Source organism: Lactuca sativa, chromosome 2 (assembly GCF_002870075.4).
Source record: "Lactuca sativa cultivar Salinas chromosome 2, Lsat_Salinas_v11, whole genome shotgun sequence".
NCBI classification, from domain to species: Eukaryota; Viridiplantae; Streptophyta; class Magnoliopsida; order Asterales; family Asteraceae; genus Lactuca; species Lactuca sativa.
The window spans coordinates 112,924,547-112,945,352 of record NC_056624.2 but is presented as its reverse complement, the minus strand read 5'-3'; the positions used below and the strand labels follow the sequence as shown (position 1 = coordinate 112,945,352).

General features: G+C 33.3%; 2 protein-coding genes across 2 annotated transcripts; one reads left to right on the top strand and one right to left on the bottom strand.

Annotated features, from left to right (window-relative positions):
• The first annotated feature begins 7,870 nt into the window (after positions 1–7,870).
• On the top strand, positions 7,871–14,506 carry LOC111882084 (uncharacterized). Its single transcript, XM_023878449.3, has 11 exons — positions 7,871–8,177; positions 8,280–8,429; positions 8,568–8,738; positions 8,881–9,279; positions 9,394–9,519; positions 9,603–9,746; positions 9,860–9,947; positions 10,492–10,865; positions 12,236–12,562; positions 13,798–14,028; positions 14,121–14,506. Exons 1-11 carry the CDS (start codon positions 7,947–7,949, stop codon positions 14,253–14,255), a joined length of 2,376 nt encoding a protein of 791 aa, XP_023734217.1. The 5' UTR covers positions 7,871–7,946; the 3' UTR covers positions 14,256–14,506.
• Positions 14,507–14,886: 380 nt separating this feature from the next.
• LOC111882085 (uncharacterized) lies at positions 14,887–19,406 on the bottom strand. Its single transcript, XM_023878450.3, has 10 exons — positions 19,249–19,406; positions 18,786–18,906; positions 18,582–18,672; positions 18,056–18,199; positions 17,877–17,935; positions 17,583–17,650; positions 17,440–17,491; positions 17,151–17,303; positions 15,841–16,440; positions 14,887–15,356 (listed from the first exon to the last, which is right to left on the bottom strand). The coding sequence occupies exons 1-10, from the start codon at positions 19,254–19,256 to the stop codon at positions 15,141–15,143; spliced, it is 1,512 nt and encodes a 503-aa protein (XP_023734218.1). The 5' UTR covers positions 19,257–19,406; the 3' UTR covers positions 14,887–15,140.
• Positions 19,407–20,806: the final 1,400 nt, after the last annotated feature.

The window sequence follows — 20,806 nt, the reverse complement described above, 5'->3', positions numbered from 1 at the left end:
GTCAGTTGCAGGGGCTTGTTGGGGCTTAAAGTCTTCCCCAAGGTATTCCACCAACGTACAACGCCTCCTCGAAACTGACGCACTGCAAACGTGGTCTGTAGCTTTCCTCTGCAACCGCACGTCATGAAAGCTAACTCCATTTCCGAGATCCAATCCATGACTCCGATTGGATCTTCCTTTCCCGTGAAAGTCGATGGCTTGCAAGTCTGAAAATCCTTGTACTTGCATCCATTTCTCTCGAATCTATCATCTTGGTTATTTTGTTGAACTATTGGTGGGTTGACTCGACCAACAGTTCCACTGTAGTCTCCTTCCTCAGTCTGCCCTTCGTTCAACTCAGGCTGTTCGATATGAATAGTGGCTTCCTCACGATTTTGCTGGAGCAAACGTCTAGTTTCCTCCATTTGATGATCCAACATCGCTTGGATCATCGCTTGCACTCCGGCCATTGTTATTGGCTCAGCAGCGGCTTCCACAACCGGTATTTGCTCAATCAGTGGGGGTTGGTTTCTGTTTCCATTTGCATTCACGTTTCCGCTACGGGTCCTTGCCATCTTGTTCTATACACTGAATAAGGTGAATTTAGATCTTTATTTAGGATAGACGTTTAAATCATCCTTATCACTCCAAAATGTTTACATGCTAGTTCTAATATCGTAGTCGTACGTTTAGAATCCTAAACACATAAGGTTTCCAGATCCGGTCGGTAACAGACCATGGATCCGAACAAATAATAGCATATTAGGCACAAAGCATTTAGCACATAAAGCATTTTAGGCATAATTCCTAAAATAAACTAGTGCTCACACCTCACAATCATCGCTTAGCATTCTAAGTTTAAGTCTAGAAATAAATCCATATTCCTAGTTCGCTTAAACTAATGCTCTGATACCAACTGTGACATCCCCAAAATCACGGCCAGAAAAGACCGGTTTGTTTATGCTTTGTTTAAAAATCAGAGTAACATTTTAAATGAAAGTGTTGCGGAATTTGTCCCAAAACAAAATATGATAAAAATTTATCAAAAGCATTTCCGTAGAAATGTATTTCATTAAAAGACTTGGGATGTCATGTTCGTACAGATCAAAAGCATAAACAGTACAATATAAGCCTTACTACATTATTTCATATCCACAGGCCTATATCCGTAATCCCTCGTCCAACATCATATCTATGCTCAAGCGCCACTACCTGTAATACATAAAACTGAGTGGGTCAGGCTTGGGAGCCTGGTGAGCACATAGGGTTTTCAACCCACAATAAATAAGTTTATTAACTTCATTAAATTAAACAAACCCGATTACCCGTTCCCGTTATCCTCACATTACGTCCCTAAGCATCTATCATAAGGGACCTATCCTAAGGATTATCATGGGACAGACACTACTGCTAAGGGGATTCCTCAATAATAAATGTCCCTAAGGCAACCATATGGGGGATGGAGTACATCTGGTGAGCACACAGTTCAAATAAACACACAGTTCGAATAAACACCTACAGGTTGCGATCCTGCTAGTGTTCCACTGGACTGTATAGAATAGTCCGTGGTCGTCATCTATACTCCGCTAGATGACTAGATCATCAATAACATCTATAACGAGGCCTCTCATTATTTCATTTTATCACACAGCAACTAATACATCTACCCATGTTTTAGCCCAACATTTTCGTAGATATAAAATAAATATACAGTTTAAATCTTTGAAAACATGTATAAAAATATTCATCTAGCATAGATAGCAAGTATTCAGTATTTACGTTTCCCGGTATCGTGCCGGTTCTGTCGCGAAACTTCGACGGGTCATAACTTCTTCGTTATAACTCGGATTTCGGCGTTCCTTATATGCACGGAAACCTTGAGACATATTCTACAACTTTATGTAGAGATATCGGGATTATCTCACACTTTAATTTTGACGTTCATTTTTATTTTTTATTAATTATACATTTATAATTAAATAATAAACACATAAACACACATAATTCACATAATACTCAAATATTTCATCTTTATTACTTCAAAAATATTTATAAGAGTTGACCTAGACTATGACATTGAAAAAAATGTTTAGCCCTGAAACCCGGACGTTACAGCAACAGACCATAGATCCGAACAAATAACTGTACACATGGCAAACACATAGCATTTAGCGCATAAGGGCATTTTAGGCATCTTTCCTAAAATAAACTAGTGCTCGTGTCTAAAATATGGTAGACACTCATCTCATAATCATCACTTAGCATTATAAGTTTAAGTTTAGAAATCCTACAATTTCTTAGTTCGCTTAAACTAATGCTCTGATACCAACTATGACATCCCCTAATTTCTCGGCCAGAAAAGACCGATTTAATTTATGCTTTTTAAAATAAAATCAGAGAAATCTTTTTAAAAGATGTTGCGGAATTGGTCCCCAAAACAAAACATGATAAAAGTTTATCAAAACCTTCTTTAAGAAATGTATAGATTCATTTCATATCAAAACCTCGGGATGTCATGTTCCGATACAGATCAAAAGCATAAACAAGACATTATAAGCCTTTCAACAGTTATTTACAACTACTGGCCTATAATCCAAAAATCTCTCGTCGTCCTCCGACTATGCTCGGGGTCCACTACTTGCAACATAAAAAGCTGAGTGGGTCAAGCTTGGGAGCCTGGTGAGCATATATGGTTTTCAACCCACAGTAATAATAATCTTATTAAGTTCACCAATCAACAATAACCCTGATTACCCGTTTCCGTTATCCTCACTTTACGTCCCTAAACACTTTTCACAAGGGACCTAGCCCAAAGAATATCATCGGGATGGACACTACTGCTAAGGGGTTTCCTCAGCCATACATGTCCTAAAGGCAACCATAATGGGGATGGAGTACAGCAAATGAACACTCTTAGTTCATTAACACCTACAGGTTGCGGGCCTGCTAATGTTTCCCATTGGACTGTCTAGAAAGTCCGTGGTCGTCATCCAAACTCCGCTAGATGACTGGATCTCAAAACACATCGAGGCCTCTCATCACTTTATTTTATCACACATATAAAACATCAACTCAATAGTCACCTCAAATAAACAATTAATATATTTGCACATAGCACGTATTATAAGGTAAATACTTCATACCTATGTGTAAAATGAAAGTGACTATACACTCACTTGATTTGATGATAATCGGGCAGCAATTCATTTCCTAAAACGATCGTTTCTAATAAAACCGAGAGTTTGATTGAGAAACCGGGCTCTGCAAAGGTCGGGCTTCGAAACCGCAAAGATAAATTTTAAAGGCTTCCTGGGCACTTCGTGGAGTATTCTGGGGCTTATAATTGATACCGGGGCTTTAGGGGATGTTAAGATGAAAGAAATATGGGTTTAGGGGCTAAAAATGACAAGATTCCAAAATATATCCGGGAGGTCTTGCACCCTTCTATTTATAGGGGGAGGCTTCTGATCGGACGGCTAGAAAGAAGCCACGCGTCGCGGATCCGAAGGCTCGTAGGGAGGGCTCACACATGGCTCGCACCTGCAAGGGGCTCGCTGTCGCCTCCTGATTGGACCGCGGTCTAATCTGAGGCTTCGGACGTGGCTCCTCCTGCGAGGCTCGGACACGAGGAGTAGAACACGCGTCGGACTTCTAGTGGACCGGACTTCGGATGCGAGGGCAGGTGACACATCTCGCCAGGTGACTTAGCAGATTTCGGATACGTGGCGCATGCGAGGCGAGGGTGACGTGGCAGCTCGTGACTATGCGAATTTTTTCGATTTTCGCGCCAAAACTTCTAAAATCCATAACTTTCGCATACGAACTCCGTTTTTGACGTTCTTTATATGCACACGTAGGTAAAATTACGCTCAACAACTTTCGTTTAGACTTCGTCGGCTAATTTTGACTTTAATTTTGATGTTATTATTTTTAACTGACCGGGACAGAAAATCCGTAAAAAATTCATAACTTCTTCATCCGACGTCCGTTTTCGTCAGACTTTTTACCGTTGTGCTACTAATGAAGAGACCTTCGATTCTCGTTTAGGTTGTGTCGGCTAAAAATCGCTCGATCTAAAATTCGAGTTTTTAGCTATCTATTGCTAAGTTGAAACTTTGAAAAATCATAACTTCCTTATACGAAGTCAGATTTGGGCGTTCTTTTTATCAAACTTCTCGGTTTAACGAACACTACGACTTTCATTTAGATCACTAAGGCTAAAAAGTAGTTTATCAAAAACTCACTTTTACGACATTCGACACCGTGCCAATTTATCGCGAAATTTCGACAGGTCATAACTTCTTCGTTATAACTCGGATTTTGGTATTCTTTATATCCCCCAAATCCTTGTTTCGACCACTACAACTTTATGTAAAGATATCGGATTTATCTCACACTTTAATTTTGACGCTTATTTTTATTCTTAATTAATTAAACCCCAATAATTAAGCATAAAACACATAATTCACATAATATTCACATAATTCCTTTTCATTTCTTAAAAATGAGTTACAAAGGTTAACCTAGACTATCATCTCAATATAAATGTCTAGGATAGAAACACGAGTGTTACATACCACTCCCTTCAAATTTACAAGTTCATGCTATCATCATCTTATCATATGTGGCTTACAAAATCCTATGTGGAAGCATGCTAAGCATGCTACCACTCCTTATAGCCTTATAATCACTCGCCAGATTGGGAAAAGCTGTGAGAACGTAAAAAGAGATGGTGAGTGGGATCAAAATGCAGAGTTGGTGGGGGTGGGTGGAGGTTAATAATTTTAATATGTAATTATTTATATATTATAAATAATTAAACAAAGATAAAAATGTTGATCTATATGCTCAAGAATAATTGATGATTGTCAATAACATATGATCTAGTAATGTTACACCTTTAGAAACTAGTATCGATTATTTATTAGAATTTAATTATTAATAAATATTATTAATATTTGTATTTAATTTTAGAGAAGTTATTTTTTTTGTGAAAATAATATTTAATTGGAAAATAACTATTTTATGAAAATAATATTTTTTAGGAGTGTAACTAACTACTATATCATAAGGTATGATTTAGTATGTTGTGTACAAGTTTTTGGACTTTTACAAGTTCATTTATATAATGTATATAAATTAATACACATGTGGGAAATAAGATTGAGTGTAAGACACTAAAAAAACTCTCTTGCTTCTGGTTATGGTCGAAATTAAGAGGGTATGGGTGATAGGTTGCTTGCAATCTTCTATATTATACACATCATACTCATTAAGTGTCATTCTTTGACCTTTGTAGAGGTATAACCCTTAGATATAATGTGTGATTATATAAAGAGATAAAAGCTTTTCTTTTGAGCTAGTTTTTCTTCTCTTTTTCTTCCTAGGCCGAGAGTTCCCTCGTCTCTCATTTCTTTCTCTTTTTTGAAGTGTAGAGATGGAATTAAGTGCTTAAGTCCTTCTCCTTAAGACTAAATGATGTTTAGTTCTTAAAGTCTTAAGAAGTACTTAATACAAGTGAGGAACTATCATTCCTGGTTACTCAAATTTGTCGGTAGATACATTATATAAAACCCCTTCCTTGAACTTTTTGTTATCTTTATCAACTCCCTAATTATTAAGTGGGATCAAAGTCTTTAAAGGTTGTCATCTAAGCATCATATAATTGTTTTATAATATTTCTAATTCATGTAAATGAATCCTTGATGGTTTTGTTTTAAATGGTCTTATAATAATAGTTATTTGAAAATCCTTTTTGTTTGCCGTTACAAGACAAAATGATTGTTTTTAGCTATCAAAACCCATCAAAGAGATAAAGAAAAAGGTATGTCATTTTATATGTTTGAGAGACAAACTACAATCAAAATTGAAATGATATGAACTTTCCACAAAACAGGAAAAAGCTAAGGACTTAACTTTATATTCTAAAAAACAACAGGCCGTTTTAACAAAAGCTAAGGACTTAACTTTATGAAAATAATATTTTTTTAATTGGAAAATAACTATATATATATATATATATATATATATATATATATATATATATATATATATATATATATATAATAAGGTTTTAAAAAGTTCGTCATGGCTACAAAACTTGTACTTGGCGCCACGTTTTAACAAAATGTCGTTTTAAGACATATATGTATATAACACTGAATAATCATAGAATATATATGAAATTATTAATTATATACAGAATTTGACATTGCCACCAAATTACAGTCGTAATTCTAACCTTACAAACAACGTGGTTTGTTAGGATTCAAAAAACCTTGAAATTTGACATTGCTACCAAATTACTAAGGTTATTTAGAATCTAGAAAAGCTTCAAAAATGGTCTCTATGGTTTCCGAAAATATCAAGTTTAGTCCCTAATTTTTAAAAACCTCATAGATGGTCCCTGTGGTTTCAAAACTTTTAACGTTTAGTCCTTATGGCTAACTCCATCAGTATTTGTCCATTAAGTGAAGGACAACTTCGGCATTTCACCACCCGAGGGACCATTTATGAGGTTTTCGCTTAATTTTTTTTTTAAAAAAAAAAGAAAAAAATAATATTTAATACACAAGGGATCCCACATCTCTCTCTCTCTCTCTCATAACCAAAACAGTAACACCATTAATTTTTCTATGGATCTGAAAATTAAAACAAATCTGGCCTTAAAACCTAAATATGTTAAACAAATTGAATCCCCACCGGAAATCGCTACTTGTTAGGAGGAGCTTGCAGATCATCAAAGATCAGAGAGAGAGAGAGAGAGAGAGAGAGATGGAGAGGAGAATATCAACATAGATTAAAGAGGGGAGGAGGAAGAGTCTTCGATGGTGGGAGATTGGGGGATCACCGGAAAAGCGACTGTGGGGACTGTGGGTGGCTCGTTGAAACAACGATGAGAGAAAACTTCTCTTTACTTCACCATCTCGCCGGAAAATAGAAACACGAACCTCCAACAACTAAGAACCATCTTCTTCCTTAAAAAATCGGCCATGAAAACCTTGAAACCGGACCTTGAAAACCAAGGAAATCCATGTTCAAAAGGTATGAGTGTTTATCATCTGTATATTTATCATGTGGGTTTACAAGTTTCTCTAAAATCAGAACTTGAACCCTTGAAATCGGACCTTGAAAACAAGCCATATCACCACCACCATGGTTCAACAGTTGAAATAGAAATGTTGGTCTCACTATCGTTCATCAGTATGCATCCCCTACTGTGTGTACCTAGGTTTCATCTTTGTTCTTATTCATAATACATCAATTATCATGAAAGTATAAATAATTGTGTTCTTGTGAAATCAAAAGGAAGATATGGTCTTGTTAATGGGGGGTTAGGATAAAATAAAGAATCGCAAGTATGTATGTGTGTGTGTGTGTGTGTGTGTGTGAGAGAGAGAGAGAGAGAGAGAGAGAGAGAGAGAGAGAGAGGGTGGGACCCCCTTTATATTTCATTTTTTTTTCTTTTTTTTTTTTCAGAATAAATAAAAAATCTCATAAATGGTCCCTGTGTATTGAAATGACGAAAATACCCCTCAGTTAACAGTAGAAAGCTGACGGAGTTAGATTGAAGGACTAAACATTAAAAGTTTTGAAATCACAAGAACCATCTATAAGGTTTTTTAAACTTAAAGACTAAACTTGATATTTTCAAAAACCACATGGATTATTTTTGAATCTATGTTACGAGAAGTATAACGTATATATATTTTTTTCGCAATTTCTTCTTTGTTTTATAACTTTTTGTGGAGATGCTAGTGCCTAATAGGCCGTACCCGCCAAATCTAAAAAGCAATATTTCTTTGTTCCTCATACCGCCACGTGTACCGTCAAACCAAAAAATTCACAATTTATTTTTCATCAAATTTACTAGTGGTCAACCAACTCACACATCGACCACACCTACACACATACATACACCATCCAACTTCACCTCTTTCAATTCAATTTTACTCGCAAATTCCGCCATGGAAGCTGCCTCTCATACCTGTTGCAGAATCGACTCCCTTCCTCGCTCGTTAGCTTCTAACGATTGCAGTACCAGATTCACCGCCGGTCGCCGTTCCTTTCCGAGCATTGTTAGGGTTAAGCGACGGAATGGAGTGACTCGTGCTGTCGCAACTGAACCGAAGCCCAAAGCAGCCGATCCTAGAACCTCAAGAACCGTCAATGGATCTTCAATCAACGGCACTTCCACGGTACATTAATATTTTCTCTTGCTTTCATTTCTTACATGTAAGTTACATGTTCTGTCTGTGAAGAAGTATTCATGTTTCGAATTTGATTTGGTTTATCTTCAGAGAATGGAGACAGTTTCACAAGAGATTAAAAGAGTTAGGGCTCAGATGGAAGAGAACGAACAATTGGCATCACTTATGAAAGGGCTTAGGGGTCAAAATTTAAATGATTCTAATTTTGCTGCCGACGATGTTGAACTTCGCCTTGTAGAGGTCTTATTCGCAATCCATCACTTTTTCTTCATTTCAATCATTTCTTAATTTTTATAAATAAGAAGTTAGAACTGTCAATCGATATGGACATATATGTTCTAAAATCGAAATTTCTTGATTTTCTGTTACTTTTTTCAGACTGATGAAAGTAGCGAATTATTGCCGATGATATATGATCCTGCTATCATCTCTGCATATTGGGGTAAAAGGCCACGAGCTGTTGCCACACGTATCCTTCAACTGACGTCTGTTGCAGGAGGGTTTCTTTCTCGTCTTGCTTGGGACGTGATAAATAAGAAGGTTAAAGAGGTAAGTTGATCTTTCATGCAGTCTGCACATCTCTTTTATGATTTTGATCTTTGTGAAATCACAAAAACCATATAGATTGTGATTTTTTTCTGCTTCCCTTATTCTTACTTCTGTGTTGTTTTTTTTTTGTTATGTTGATCAGAATGAAGTTTCTCGGGCAATTGAGTTGAGGGAAATTGTAACCTCTTTGGGTCCCGCATACATAAAACTTGGGCAAGCATTGAGCATTAGGCCAGACATATTGTCCCCTGCTGCAATGACTGAACTTCAAAAGCTTTGTGATAAGGTTCCATCATATCCAGATGACATTGCCATGGCACTTCTAGAAGAAGAACTTGGAGAGCCATGGCAAAACATCTATTCAGAGCTCACAACTTCTCCTATAGCAGCAGCCTCACTTGGGCAGGTGTATAAGGGCAGATTAAAGGAAAATGGGGATTTGGTTGCTGTTAAGGTACAAAGGCCTTATGTACTTGAAACAGTAACTGTTGATTTATTCATCATAAGGAACTTAGGATTGGCTCTTCGACGTTTTCCTCAGGTAAACTATTTGTCAAAATGCAGTTTCATATAACATGTTCTGTTTTTCTTGATTATCTGAGGGTAGAAAACAATTGGTTAATGTTATTTGACTATTTGTTTGTTTCATTTATAGATATCTTTGGATGTTGTTGGGCTAGTTGATGAATGGGCTGCCCGTTTCTTTGAGGAGCTTGATTATATTAATGAGGGTGAAAATGGAACATATTTTGCAGAGATGATGAAAAAAGACCTTCCACAAGTAATTTTTTCCCTTTAATCGAATGTGTTTTGTGTCTTTTTGAAGGATACATAATTACATATTAATAAGTTAACCTATTCTAGGTTGTGATACCAAAGACATACACTAAATACACATCAAGAAAAGTTCTTACTACACAATGGGTAGATGGTGAAAAGCTTTCACAAAGTACAGAAAGTGATGTTGGGGAGCTAGTGAATGTTGGAGTTATATGCTACCTAAAGCAGGTATACTTTTATAGAATAAATGGAATAGTTTAGAGAACATGTTAAACTTCATTTTAAAATAAATGTTATCTATCTTTTTTTTTTTTTTTTACTCATTGTCTTTTGCAATGTAGTTGCTTGATACAGGCTTCTTCCATGCTGATCCACACCCTGGAAATATGATTCGCACTCCAGATGGAAAGCTAGCTATTCTTGATTTTGGTAAGAATTAATTATTTAATTCTTTAATTATTTAATGTTTTCATTGTTGTGGTAATGGTCTAATGGAATTGAAGGAATTCTCATATAAGTCTTTTTATATTATAAGTAGTTACAAGTTATAGGCTTAACACTATTCTATATATTTATTTAATCATTATTATAGAAATTATTATCTACAAAAATAAAAAAAACTAAACATAATAACAGCTAATCAAAACCCAAATAAGTTTATAATAATAAAAAAAATCTTATTTTTAGAAAATACTATTATAATTCGGGTTAATCTCAAAAAAGACCTTATATTTTGTGTTTCTTATGGATTAAACCTCAATTTTTTTGCCTGAAACAGACCTTGTATTTTTTCATTTTCTCCGAAAAAGCACTCAACTTTGTATTTTTTTCCGAAAAAAACCCTCAACCTTCTAAATGCGTCCAAATAACCCCTCAACTTTTTTAGTTTTTCTCGAAAAAAACCCTCACATTTTACAATTTTTTTAAGAAAAAAAATGACTATTTGACTATTTGAGTATTGTTTTCCATACAGGTCTTGTAACAAAACTGACAGATGATCAAAAATATGGAATGATTGAAGCAATTGCTCACCTAATTCATCGAGACTATGATGCTATTGTTAAAGATTTTGTGAAACTTGGTTTTATTCCAGAAGGGGTAAATTTGGATCCAATATTACCTGTTTTAGCCAAAGTATTTGATCAAGCCCTTGAAGGTGGAGGAGCAAAAAATATCAACTTTCAAGAATTAGCATCTGATTTAGCACAAATAACATTCGATTATCCATTTCGCATTCCTCCTTATTTTGCTCTTATAATTAGAGCAATTGGAGTTCTTGAGGGTATTGCTTTAGTAGGGGATCCAGAATTCGCCATTGTTGATGAAGCATATCCTTATATTGCACAGGTATTATTTTAAATTTATTTTGCATCTTTCATTATTTGATATTTAGGCTGTGTTTGGCATGTCATAGCTAGCTGATTAACTGGCTTATAAGCTAGGTTTTTAGGAGCTTTTTGAAAAATTTCCAAATATACCCTTAGTTAATTATAAAAAACTTATTATTCTAAATGCCCTTTTATGTCATTTTATATCTTTCAACTAGTTTTTATCAAACTTCATTTTTTTGTCAACTACCTTATATTTCAGGGGCTTTTTGAAAAATTTCCAAATATACCCTTAATTAGTTATAAAAAACATATTATTGTAAATGCCCTTTTATGTCATTTTATATCTTTCGGCTGGTTTTTAGCAAACAGTCATTTTTCGTCAACTACCTTATATTTTAGGAGCTTTTTGAAAAATTTCCAAATATACCCTTAGTTAATTATTAAAAACATATTATTCTAAATGCCCTTTTATTCAATTTTATATCTTTCAGCTAGTTTTTATCAAAAGTCATTTTTTGTCAACTACCTTATATTTCAGGAGCTTTTTGAAAATTTTACAACTATACCCTTAATTAATTATAAAAACCATATTAATCTAAATGCCCTTTTATGTCATTTTATATCTTTTAACTAGTTTTTATCAAACGCCATTTTTTGTTAGCTACCTTATAAGCTAGCAGCTAACTTTTCAGCTACCAGCTAGCTTTTCAACTAGTATGCCAAACATAGCCTTAATCTAGTGTTCGCATGTGCATGCCTTTTTTTAATATTTATTTGAGCATTTTACTAGAAAAATATTTATATTTTTGGCAATTTGCAGTTTAACCACTTATATTTCATTTTTTTTCCAATCAAACAATAAAGTTTGACATTTCTAAAATTAGCCAATCTGACATGTGGTCAAAATGGTTGATTTGGAAAGTAATTGGTGAAAACATGACAAAATTACATGATATATAACTAGTCAAAATGGTTAATTTGGAAAAATGTTATTAAATTTGAAAATTACAAGTTTCATCTGATATAACAAAAACAAAATTATCGGTGTAAACTGATATAACAAAGTCAAAATGGGTAATCTGAAAATTAAAAAAAAAATGTTTGAATTGAAATTTCTATGTTAAGTATTTACCACTTAAGCTACAAAACTGTCAAAAATATACTAGTTAATCGAAAATATAATGTTGTAATAGAAAGAAATGAAAGCATGATGCTATTATACATAAATAAATATAATTTCTCAAATTTGGTCCCTGTATTTAGCGGTTTTATTTCGTTTAGGTCCAAAACAGAATCTTTTTTCACTTGATCTGTTAAGCATTCGTAAAGACTATTTTTCCCTCTAGTAGATGTTTACAAAATTGACATTTTTTTTGGTAATGTCAGAGGCTACTTACTGATGAATCACCACGTTTAAGGAGTGCTTTGCGATACACAGTGTATGGAAAAGCTGGAGTTTTTGATGCTGAAAGATTCATTGATGTGATGCAAGCTTTTGAGAGTTTTATAACAGCCGCCAAAAGTGGTGGAGGGGAGGATCTAAATGGTGACATGGCAGAGCTTGGACTCCTACAAAATCAGACAAACTTCACATTCCCAAGGTTTCAATCACCTGCATCTCAGGAACAACTACAGCCTATTCAAACACGAGCAGCTTTAGCATTTCTGTTATCCGACAAAGGGAATTTCTTCCGAGAATTCCTCTTAGATGAGGTACTAAACATGTTTTCGTCTTCTTTATTAAAAGGCTAAAATACCCTTGAAATAAATAAAAGAGAAATCTCCAATAAGGTCACAATATTTTGGTTAGTTTAGGGTTTAAGGGAAATCTATTATAAAACCCCTACATTTTGATCTCATATTCAGTTAAGTCCCTATATAATTTTTTTTTTTTCTGATTAAGTCCCGAATACCGAGAATTTTATTCACTTTGACCTTTTTTACCCGGTTAACAGGTCACCAACTTTCAAAATTTAGTTTCGAATATGTTTTTTTGCTTTATAAAATCATATTTATACAAAACAATATTTTCACATAAAAAACCTTCTTTTTTCTATATAAAAACCTTTTTTGGTGCTAGAAATAAAGGTTTTTATATAAAAAAAAGAAGGGTTTTTTTGTATAAAGATGATTTTATAAAGCCAAAAAAACATATTCGAAACCAAAATTTTGAAAAAAAATATATGTAAAAATACTAAATTTAGGATGAATGCGTAAGAAAATTTTGAAATCTGGGCCAAAAATGTAAATTTTGGACCAAGTTTGTAATAAAATTTAAAATCTGAGCCAAAAGTGTAAATTTTGAAAGTGGGATACCCTATAACCGGGGAAAAGGATGAAAATGAATACAATTCCCAGTAGTCGGGACTTGATCAAAAAAGAAAAAAATATAGGGACTTAATTGAATATGAGGTCAAAATGTAAGGACTTTATAGTAGATTTTCATACAATTTAATCCCAAAGTAAATTTTGCTTACAAAAAAAAGACAGATTACCGGCTTGAACTTCGGAATAACCATTTTTGGCTGTTTTTGCAGATTTAACCGGTAATTTGTCTATTTTTGTTAATTGGTCAAAATATTGGAACTTTACTGAAGATTACTTTATTTTTTACCAATAACCAAAATATTAAGACTTTTCTGAAGATTACCTTTGAACTAATGTATATTTTATGTTATTTTTTACCAATAACCAATATTGAGACTTTTCTTAAGATTACCATTGAACTAATTTTGGTTATTGGTAAAAAAAACGTAATCTTCAGAAAAGTCCCAATGTTTTCACCAATTAACGAAAAAAGACAATAAATCTGCAAAACCGGTCAAAAGGGTTATTCTGAAGTTTTAGCCGGTAATCTTATACCCTAAACTGAAGCAAAATATTAGGGCTTTATTGGAGATTTCCCTAAATAAACTAAAAAAAAAAAACTTGTGTTTTGTTGTAAACAGATAGTGAAAGGCATTGATGCTGTTACAAGAGAGCAATTGGTCCAAGTGATGTCAGTATTAGGACTCCAAAATCCCACCCCAATTTTCAGCATGGTTCCTACCTTTGTAAACATCAGGCCAACTGGCTTAATCCCTTACATAACAGAAGAGGACAAAATCATACTCAACAATGTTCAAAAAATCATTGAATTCCTAACCTCTTCAGATTCAAGACCTCGATCATCTGATCAGGTATGTATTCAATTAATATCATTTCATATTGTCATGTGTAACAAACAATAATTATTGTTTTTTTTTTTTTTGTGTTTGATTTATGTACACAGGGTTTAGATGTGAATCGCATAATTCAAGAGCTTATTCCAATAATGCCTGGCTTATCAGCCAAAGTGCTACCAGAAGTGCTAACCAGGCTATCTTCTAGAGTTATGGCGCGTTTGATTCGGGATACGTTTTTGTAAATAAAGTCCACCAACATGGCCCACTGAAATACGTGCGTATATATAATTATATACATATAGGAATTGTTTGTGAAACTTGTATAAGTTGATACCTGAGATTGATTTCTTTGCAAGTTGTATACAAAAGTCAACTCGGAAAATGGATAGATGTAAAGTAAGAAAAAAAGGAAAGTAGAAGAGAGATATTAACTACTTTTTCTAGTCCTCTATCTGTAATACAACACATTCTAATGTGTAAATTTATTCACAAACTCCTGCTCAAAACTCAAAAACATTTTCTTTAACTTCTTAGAAACCATGGATTCAAACTATGTTTGTGTCAAACATGTACATATATTATTTAATTATAATTATAATTATAAAATTTATTTACAAAAACTAAAGAATTGAAATCGACAATAGAATTTTCTTTTTTGTCACACAAAATTCATGTGGTTGGTTGTCCTCCATTTTAACCATTTCGATTCTTGTTTAACCTCATTGTATCTTTCTTTCTCCCTAATCCTTTCTCCATCCTCAAGTGATAAGAACTCATTAAAGATAGTTTGTTTTACCTCAAATGAATAAATTGCTTGGAGTAAATTGGGGAAGGAAAGAGAAATTTTGTAATACAATATTCTAGATCTATATGTATCGTGTAAGTTCACTATCTTTATATAATAATCCGATCATCCACATGTCCTGATAATCTGTTTGAATGCATGAAACCTACAAAATACAAATCATATGTAACGGAGGCCTCATACATTTGCTATGAGAGCATTTTTTTTAACATCCTTAAAAAACATACAACCTAACTATGTATGCCTCAACCACAAAAAGCGGGCATGTTTTACATAAACACATGATACATTTATTCAAAAAAAAAAAAAAAGACTTAATACATTATGAGAGAAAAGGTAGACTACGTTCTCCTGATGCATAAGAGATTATATTCCTTTTTAATGGAGCAAAAACATTTGCGCCATTGAATGCAGCAGCTCTTAATATATTAAGTGGTCCAAAGTCAACAGAGTAAGCTTTCTGAAAACCATCCAAAACTGCCATCATTGCTATGTTTGCTGTTTTTCTCTCAGTTTCATATTTCTTCAACAAAGTTACCTGCACACGTGGCAAACATCATTAAAAGTTAAAACACATGTAATTTATTATAAAATTATTACTTTTTAGTTATTTTGAAGAGTATTATATTGGTTTGGTTTATGGGAATCAAATGAATTTCGTATAATTGGTTTATATTATATGTATATATGTATTTACAAAAATAAAAAAAATTGAAGATGATAGAACCTTGAAAAAACCAGATAAGTTATTATATTATTAGGGACCATATTATTAATACCTTGTAAGCTAAATTTAAAAAATATATACAATTTAATCAAAATAGTCAAAATTTGCAAACATATTAGTGTCCTTAACAATTACATAAATCAAAACCGGTTACATCTTACATCCTAATTTTCATTCCATTTGTTTAAGGAATGAAATTTATCAAGATGGAAGGAATCACAATTCCATTCCTCCTCTGATTCCATCATTCATATAAAAAAAGAGGTTATGAAATATGAATTATTGAATTACTTACCTCACCAATATCCGACCCCACTGCCACACCATCACCAATCACATTCGAAAGCGCCGCCACGTCAGCATACCCCATATTAACCCCTTGACCAGCCAACGGGTGAACCGTATGCGCCGCATCACCAATCAAAACCACACGTTTCGCCACATAATCATTCGCATGCATCAAAGAAAGCGGAAACGCCATCCGCTCAGAAACCACCTTCACCACTTTCGGCGGAATCTCAAATCCCTCGTTCACCGCCGATGTCACATTGGGTTTGAAAAACGACGGAATCACATCACCGCCAAGAATACGCGATTCCGGCCGTGGACCGTGGCCGGAATCGAGCGCGTGGTTTACGGCTTTGATGAAATCGTGTTGGTTCATTATTTTGTGATTTGATGCGTCTTTTGGAGACATGGTCCAAACGATGTTGCTAAAATTGTTGCCGATTGGGAGAAGGGCGATGGGGCCCGCGGGGAGGAATCGTTGCCATGCAGTGGAGTTTTCGGAGGGGTGTTCGACGGTGCAGATGACGGCGCTTTGGGAGTAATTCCATCCCGTGGTTTTGATTCCGGATAATTCACGGACACGTGATTTGTTTCCGTCTGATCCGACCTGTTGCAAAGGAATGGAATCTGTCAGAAGGAATTGGAATCAGAAGAATTGGAATCTAACAATCTGTCATGTGTTTGGTTGGAACCAGGAGGGAAATGGAATGGAATCATAAATGAGTTTTGGAATTTTGTTTATGTTTGAATGTGTTTTTGTTGTTGTAAATGTATATGATGAGGGTATTTTGGTCTTTTAATATAAAAAAAAAGGATGGAATGGAATCTTGGAATCTGTAATGCGTTTGGTTGGAAGGAAATGGAATGGAAAACGATAAATGATTGTTGAAATTTTGTTATGTTTGAATGTGTTTTATGTAATGCGAATGTGTTTGATGATGATGAGGGTATTTTAGTCTTTTAATATAAAAAAAGGATGGAATGGAATCTTGGAATCTGTAATGCGTTTGGTTGGAAGGAAATGGAAAGGAATTGAATGAAAAACGATAAATGGTTTTCGAAATTTTGTTTATGTTTGAATGTATTTTGTTTATTGTGTATTAACAATGATGAGGGTATTTTGGTCTTTTAATATAAAAAAGGATGGAATGGAATCTTTCAAAAGAATTGGAATCTGTAATGTGTTTGGTTGGAAGGAATTGGAATGGAATTGAATGAAAAACGATAAATGGTTTTTGAAATTTTGTTTATTGAAAATGTATATGATGATGAGGGTATTTTGGTCTTTTAAAAAAAACTTTGATCCTACAAACTTACCACCAATTTAGCATAGACATTTGTGCCATCAGTCAACTCCAACTTTGCTAAATTTGCAAGACTCTTTGATGAACCATTTGAAACTGATGAACGGGTTGGAAGTGACATTGATGACAATCTTGCAGGATAGATTGTTTTCTTCAAATCTTTCTTCTGTTCAATTTTGAATTTATTTCCATCAATCAAAACATATTAAATGACATGACAGAACAGGTTGTACTGTGTCAGTCAGTCTGTGACACCGTGTTATGTAAATGCCCAAAAGGTCATTTTAAAACAATTTACTTACCTGCAAACATGACAATAAAGATTTATGCAGCACCTTGTTCTCCACAACACATCTTTCAAAAAAAAAAAAAAAAAAAAAAAAAAAAGATTATTAGATAATGTGACAAATTATAAAAAAAAAAAAAAACAAGAAAATGTGCTTACCCTAAAACATCTTTGTCTGCATCTCTTGCGTTGTACCTTGTGAACCCAAACCCAGTGTAATCCCATACCTATGAATGAAAAGGGTAAATTAGGAAATAAAGAGCGTCTTTGATAGTGGAATCCTGGAAGGGCAATTTCGGCATTTTTTAGGTTTATTTTCTGTTACAGGGTTAGCCTATAAGATATTGGGATAGTGGAGAGGAAAGTTGGTTGCTATTTTGGTCAAAAACTAAAGACTACTCCAACAACTACAAAGATTATGATTAAAGAATTCTATTGATAATTAATTATTACCTGCATTTTATCAAAGTAAGCATGTCGATGTTGTTCAACAAATTCCCAAGCACCAATACCTACAAAATAGGGAATCCCAAATTCCCAATTATTGTTTTATAGCCTAAAAGGCTTGAAAAGAAGAAAGTATGTGAAGATGAAGTTCCCTTTTTGCATAGAAAAAGAAATCAAATTAATACCTTTAAAAAGAGATATAGTTGCAGGTGTGACTGTACTGACCCTTGGATCTGGGGGGTCATCTTTCTTGATGGAGGGCATATTTGTCAAAGCAGGATTGCTGTCAATTATGGCAATAGACAAGTGTTTTGTCAATGGCATACTTGCTGCAACCAAATAGGACAAAAAGAAAACATGGGGTGAAAATATAGAAACTAAAAAGACATAAGAATCTCTAATATGTGCAAAAGACGTGAATGCCCTCCTCATCCTGATATCCTAAATAGCCCTAGAAAGCTTTTCCAGTATCTGCTTTCACTGTTTGTGTATCCATGTTCTACTCTATTTTCAGCTTTATTGATTGTATCTATTTTCATTATTTGGTCATATAACACTATTATTATTTCTTTATTGTGGGTTGATGTTGATTTTGATGTTACATATAGTTCTTATGATGGAGGGCATTTATGTAATTTGGGCACTGTTGTTGTAACCTATAAGAGAACTCATGAAGTAGAATAAAGTTGAGAGAAGAAGATAAACAAATACCTAGTGAACAAGCAAGGGCCATTCCAACCATGCCACCTCCAACAATAGCAATGTCATGCTGAGGAACATCATTTGTAACACCTTCATCTTCCTAAAAAGAAAAAAAGAATGATATAAATTGAAATAATGGAGGACAAAATTGAAAGAAAACATTCTAGTTGATATGACAGAAATCAAATGTATATCAAGAAACAGAAACATTACTTTGTTAAATTGGGTTTCGAATGGAACATTGTTTAATTTTGTCGACGCGTCATTGCAAAATGTCCTTGAAGCCTGTTTGAATGTGAATATGTTTGAAGCAAGCCTTTTTGTTGTAATCAACCTATTCCAACAACAAATTATAGATTAAAAATCTGATCAAGAGTACTGAAATTAGGAATAGGTCAACAAAACTGCATCACTCTCAGCAACAAATGCAGGACTGATACTCGTATTACCCGTTCTATACAGAAACAGAGCCCTAATCTCTTCAAATTTAAAGCTTACAGACATTTCGCCCACTTTTATATTCAAATTAACAACAATTAAATGGAATCAAAGCCTATAAGCTTCAAAATTTACACTTAATAATCGAATTATAGGATCATGGCTCATATAACAGAAAATCAAAACATCATCAACAAACACCATGCGTATTTCAATTGACAAGGGCTAAGTGGTTTACCTGCTCATGACTCCGGAGGTTTTGTTAAAGACTGGGAAAAAAAAGAGTGAAAGAAGGGGCGGAGGTGATGGTGAGAGGGGGGGCGTCTTTTTCCTTTCTACGCACAGTTAGGAGGTAGTACGTGACTCGTTGATGGACGCAAAATTTGGGCTTCAATTTAGAGGGGCATAAATCATAGACAAAATTGCAAGAATGGTGAAATGAAAATTTTCATTTTTGACCAAACAAATTTGGAGTAGCATCTATAAGTTTTCATTTTGTCAATACAAAACAATTTAAAACATCTTCCATTTGTTTTTTTTTGTTTTTTTTTATTTAATTATATTCTAACTAAAAATTAATAATAATAAAAAATAATATATATATATATATATATATATATATATATATATATATATATATATATATATATATATATATATATATATATATATATATATATATATATATATATCCTCCCTAATAAATCAAAATTTGTTTGTCACATGTCCTCTTTGGATGACATTTTTTTTAACTTTTTGAATTTTCTATTTTCTACTTGTCATTTTATTATATTTTTCATTTTATTAAATTAAAATTTCACATTTAATATGTAAGGTAATATATATGTAAGATATTTATTAGAAAAAGTTTATGTATGTAATATATTGAATGTATTAAAGCGTCATAATTTTAATAATTTATAATTTTTCTTATTTTTCGTATAAATTCAAACTTCTCAAATTGTTAAAATATTATATTTATTCTTTTTAAATAAACTCATGTAATATATGAGTTTCACAACTTATATATATATATATATATATATATATATATATATATATATATATATATAGAGAGAGAGAGAGAGAGAGAGAGAGAGAAAATCTTTTTCTTCTTTTCTTTTCTTTTTTGATATATGTAATAAAAAAATTGAAAAAAGAAATTACAAAGGACAAAATCATCATTTTATAAAAAAATAAAACCAAAATGGACCAAACTTGCAACAAAATGAAACTTTTTGGACCATTAGTGCTAGTCCAAACCTGTTTGACCCAAAGTGACAATTTTCGACACACCACAGGACCGTTCTTGCAATTTTGTCTAAATCATAATCATATTATATAAAATCAGGTTTTTTTTTTCAAATATCCAAAATCCGATAGCGTTTTGGTTTGTGGAGAAAACGGATTACGCGAATATGAATCAGAAGAAATGCGACTTGTCCGACTTGGTAAGTTTGAAATACTGGATTTTTTATTCGCTTTGGAAAAATCCGAGTTAGAAACAGGTTCGAATATGACTTTACGAAGGAAATAATCAAGAAGACCTTTAAATCAAATAGCTAAGGCTGGAAGGAGTGGTAACACTCATAGCACATTGTCACGTCAACTTTTTGGGTATGATCTTATTTTTTTTCATTTAACACCTAATATTAACATTTAATAGGGAGTGGTAACACTCCTAGCACTCTATTTTTTATTTTTTATTTTCTTTTTCTAATTTAATGTAATTACTTTATTAGTTTGTTTTAATACACAAACATTTTTTATGCACAAATATTAAACAAAATTTATTT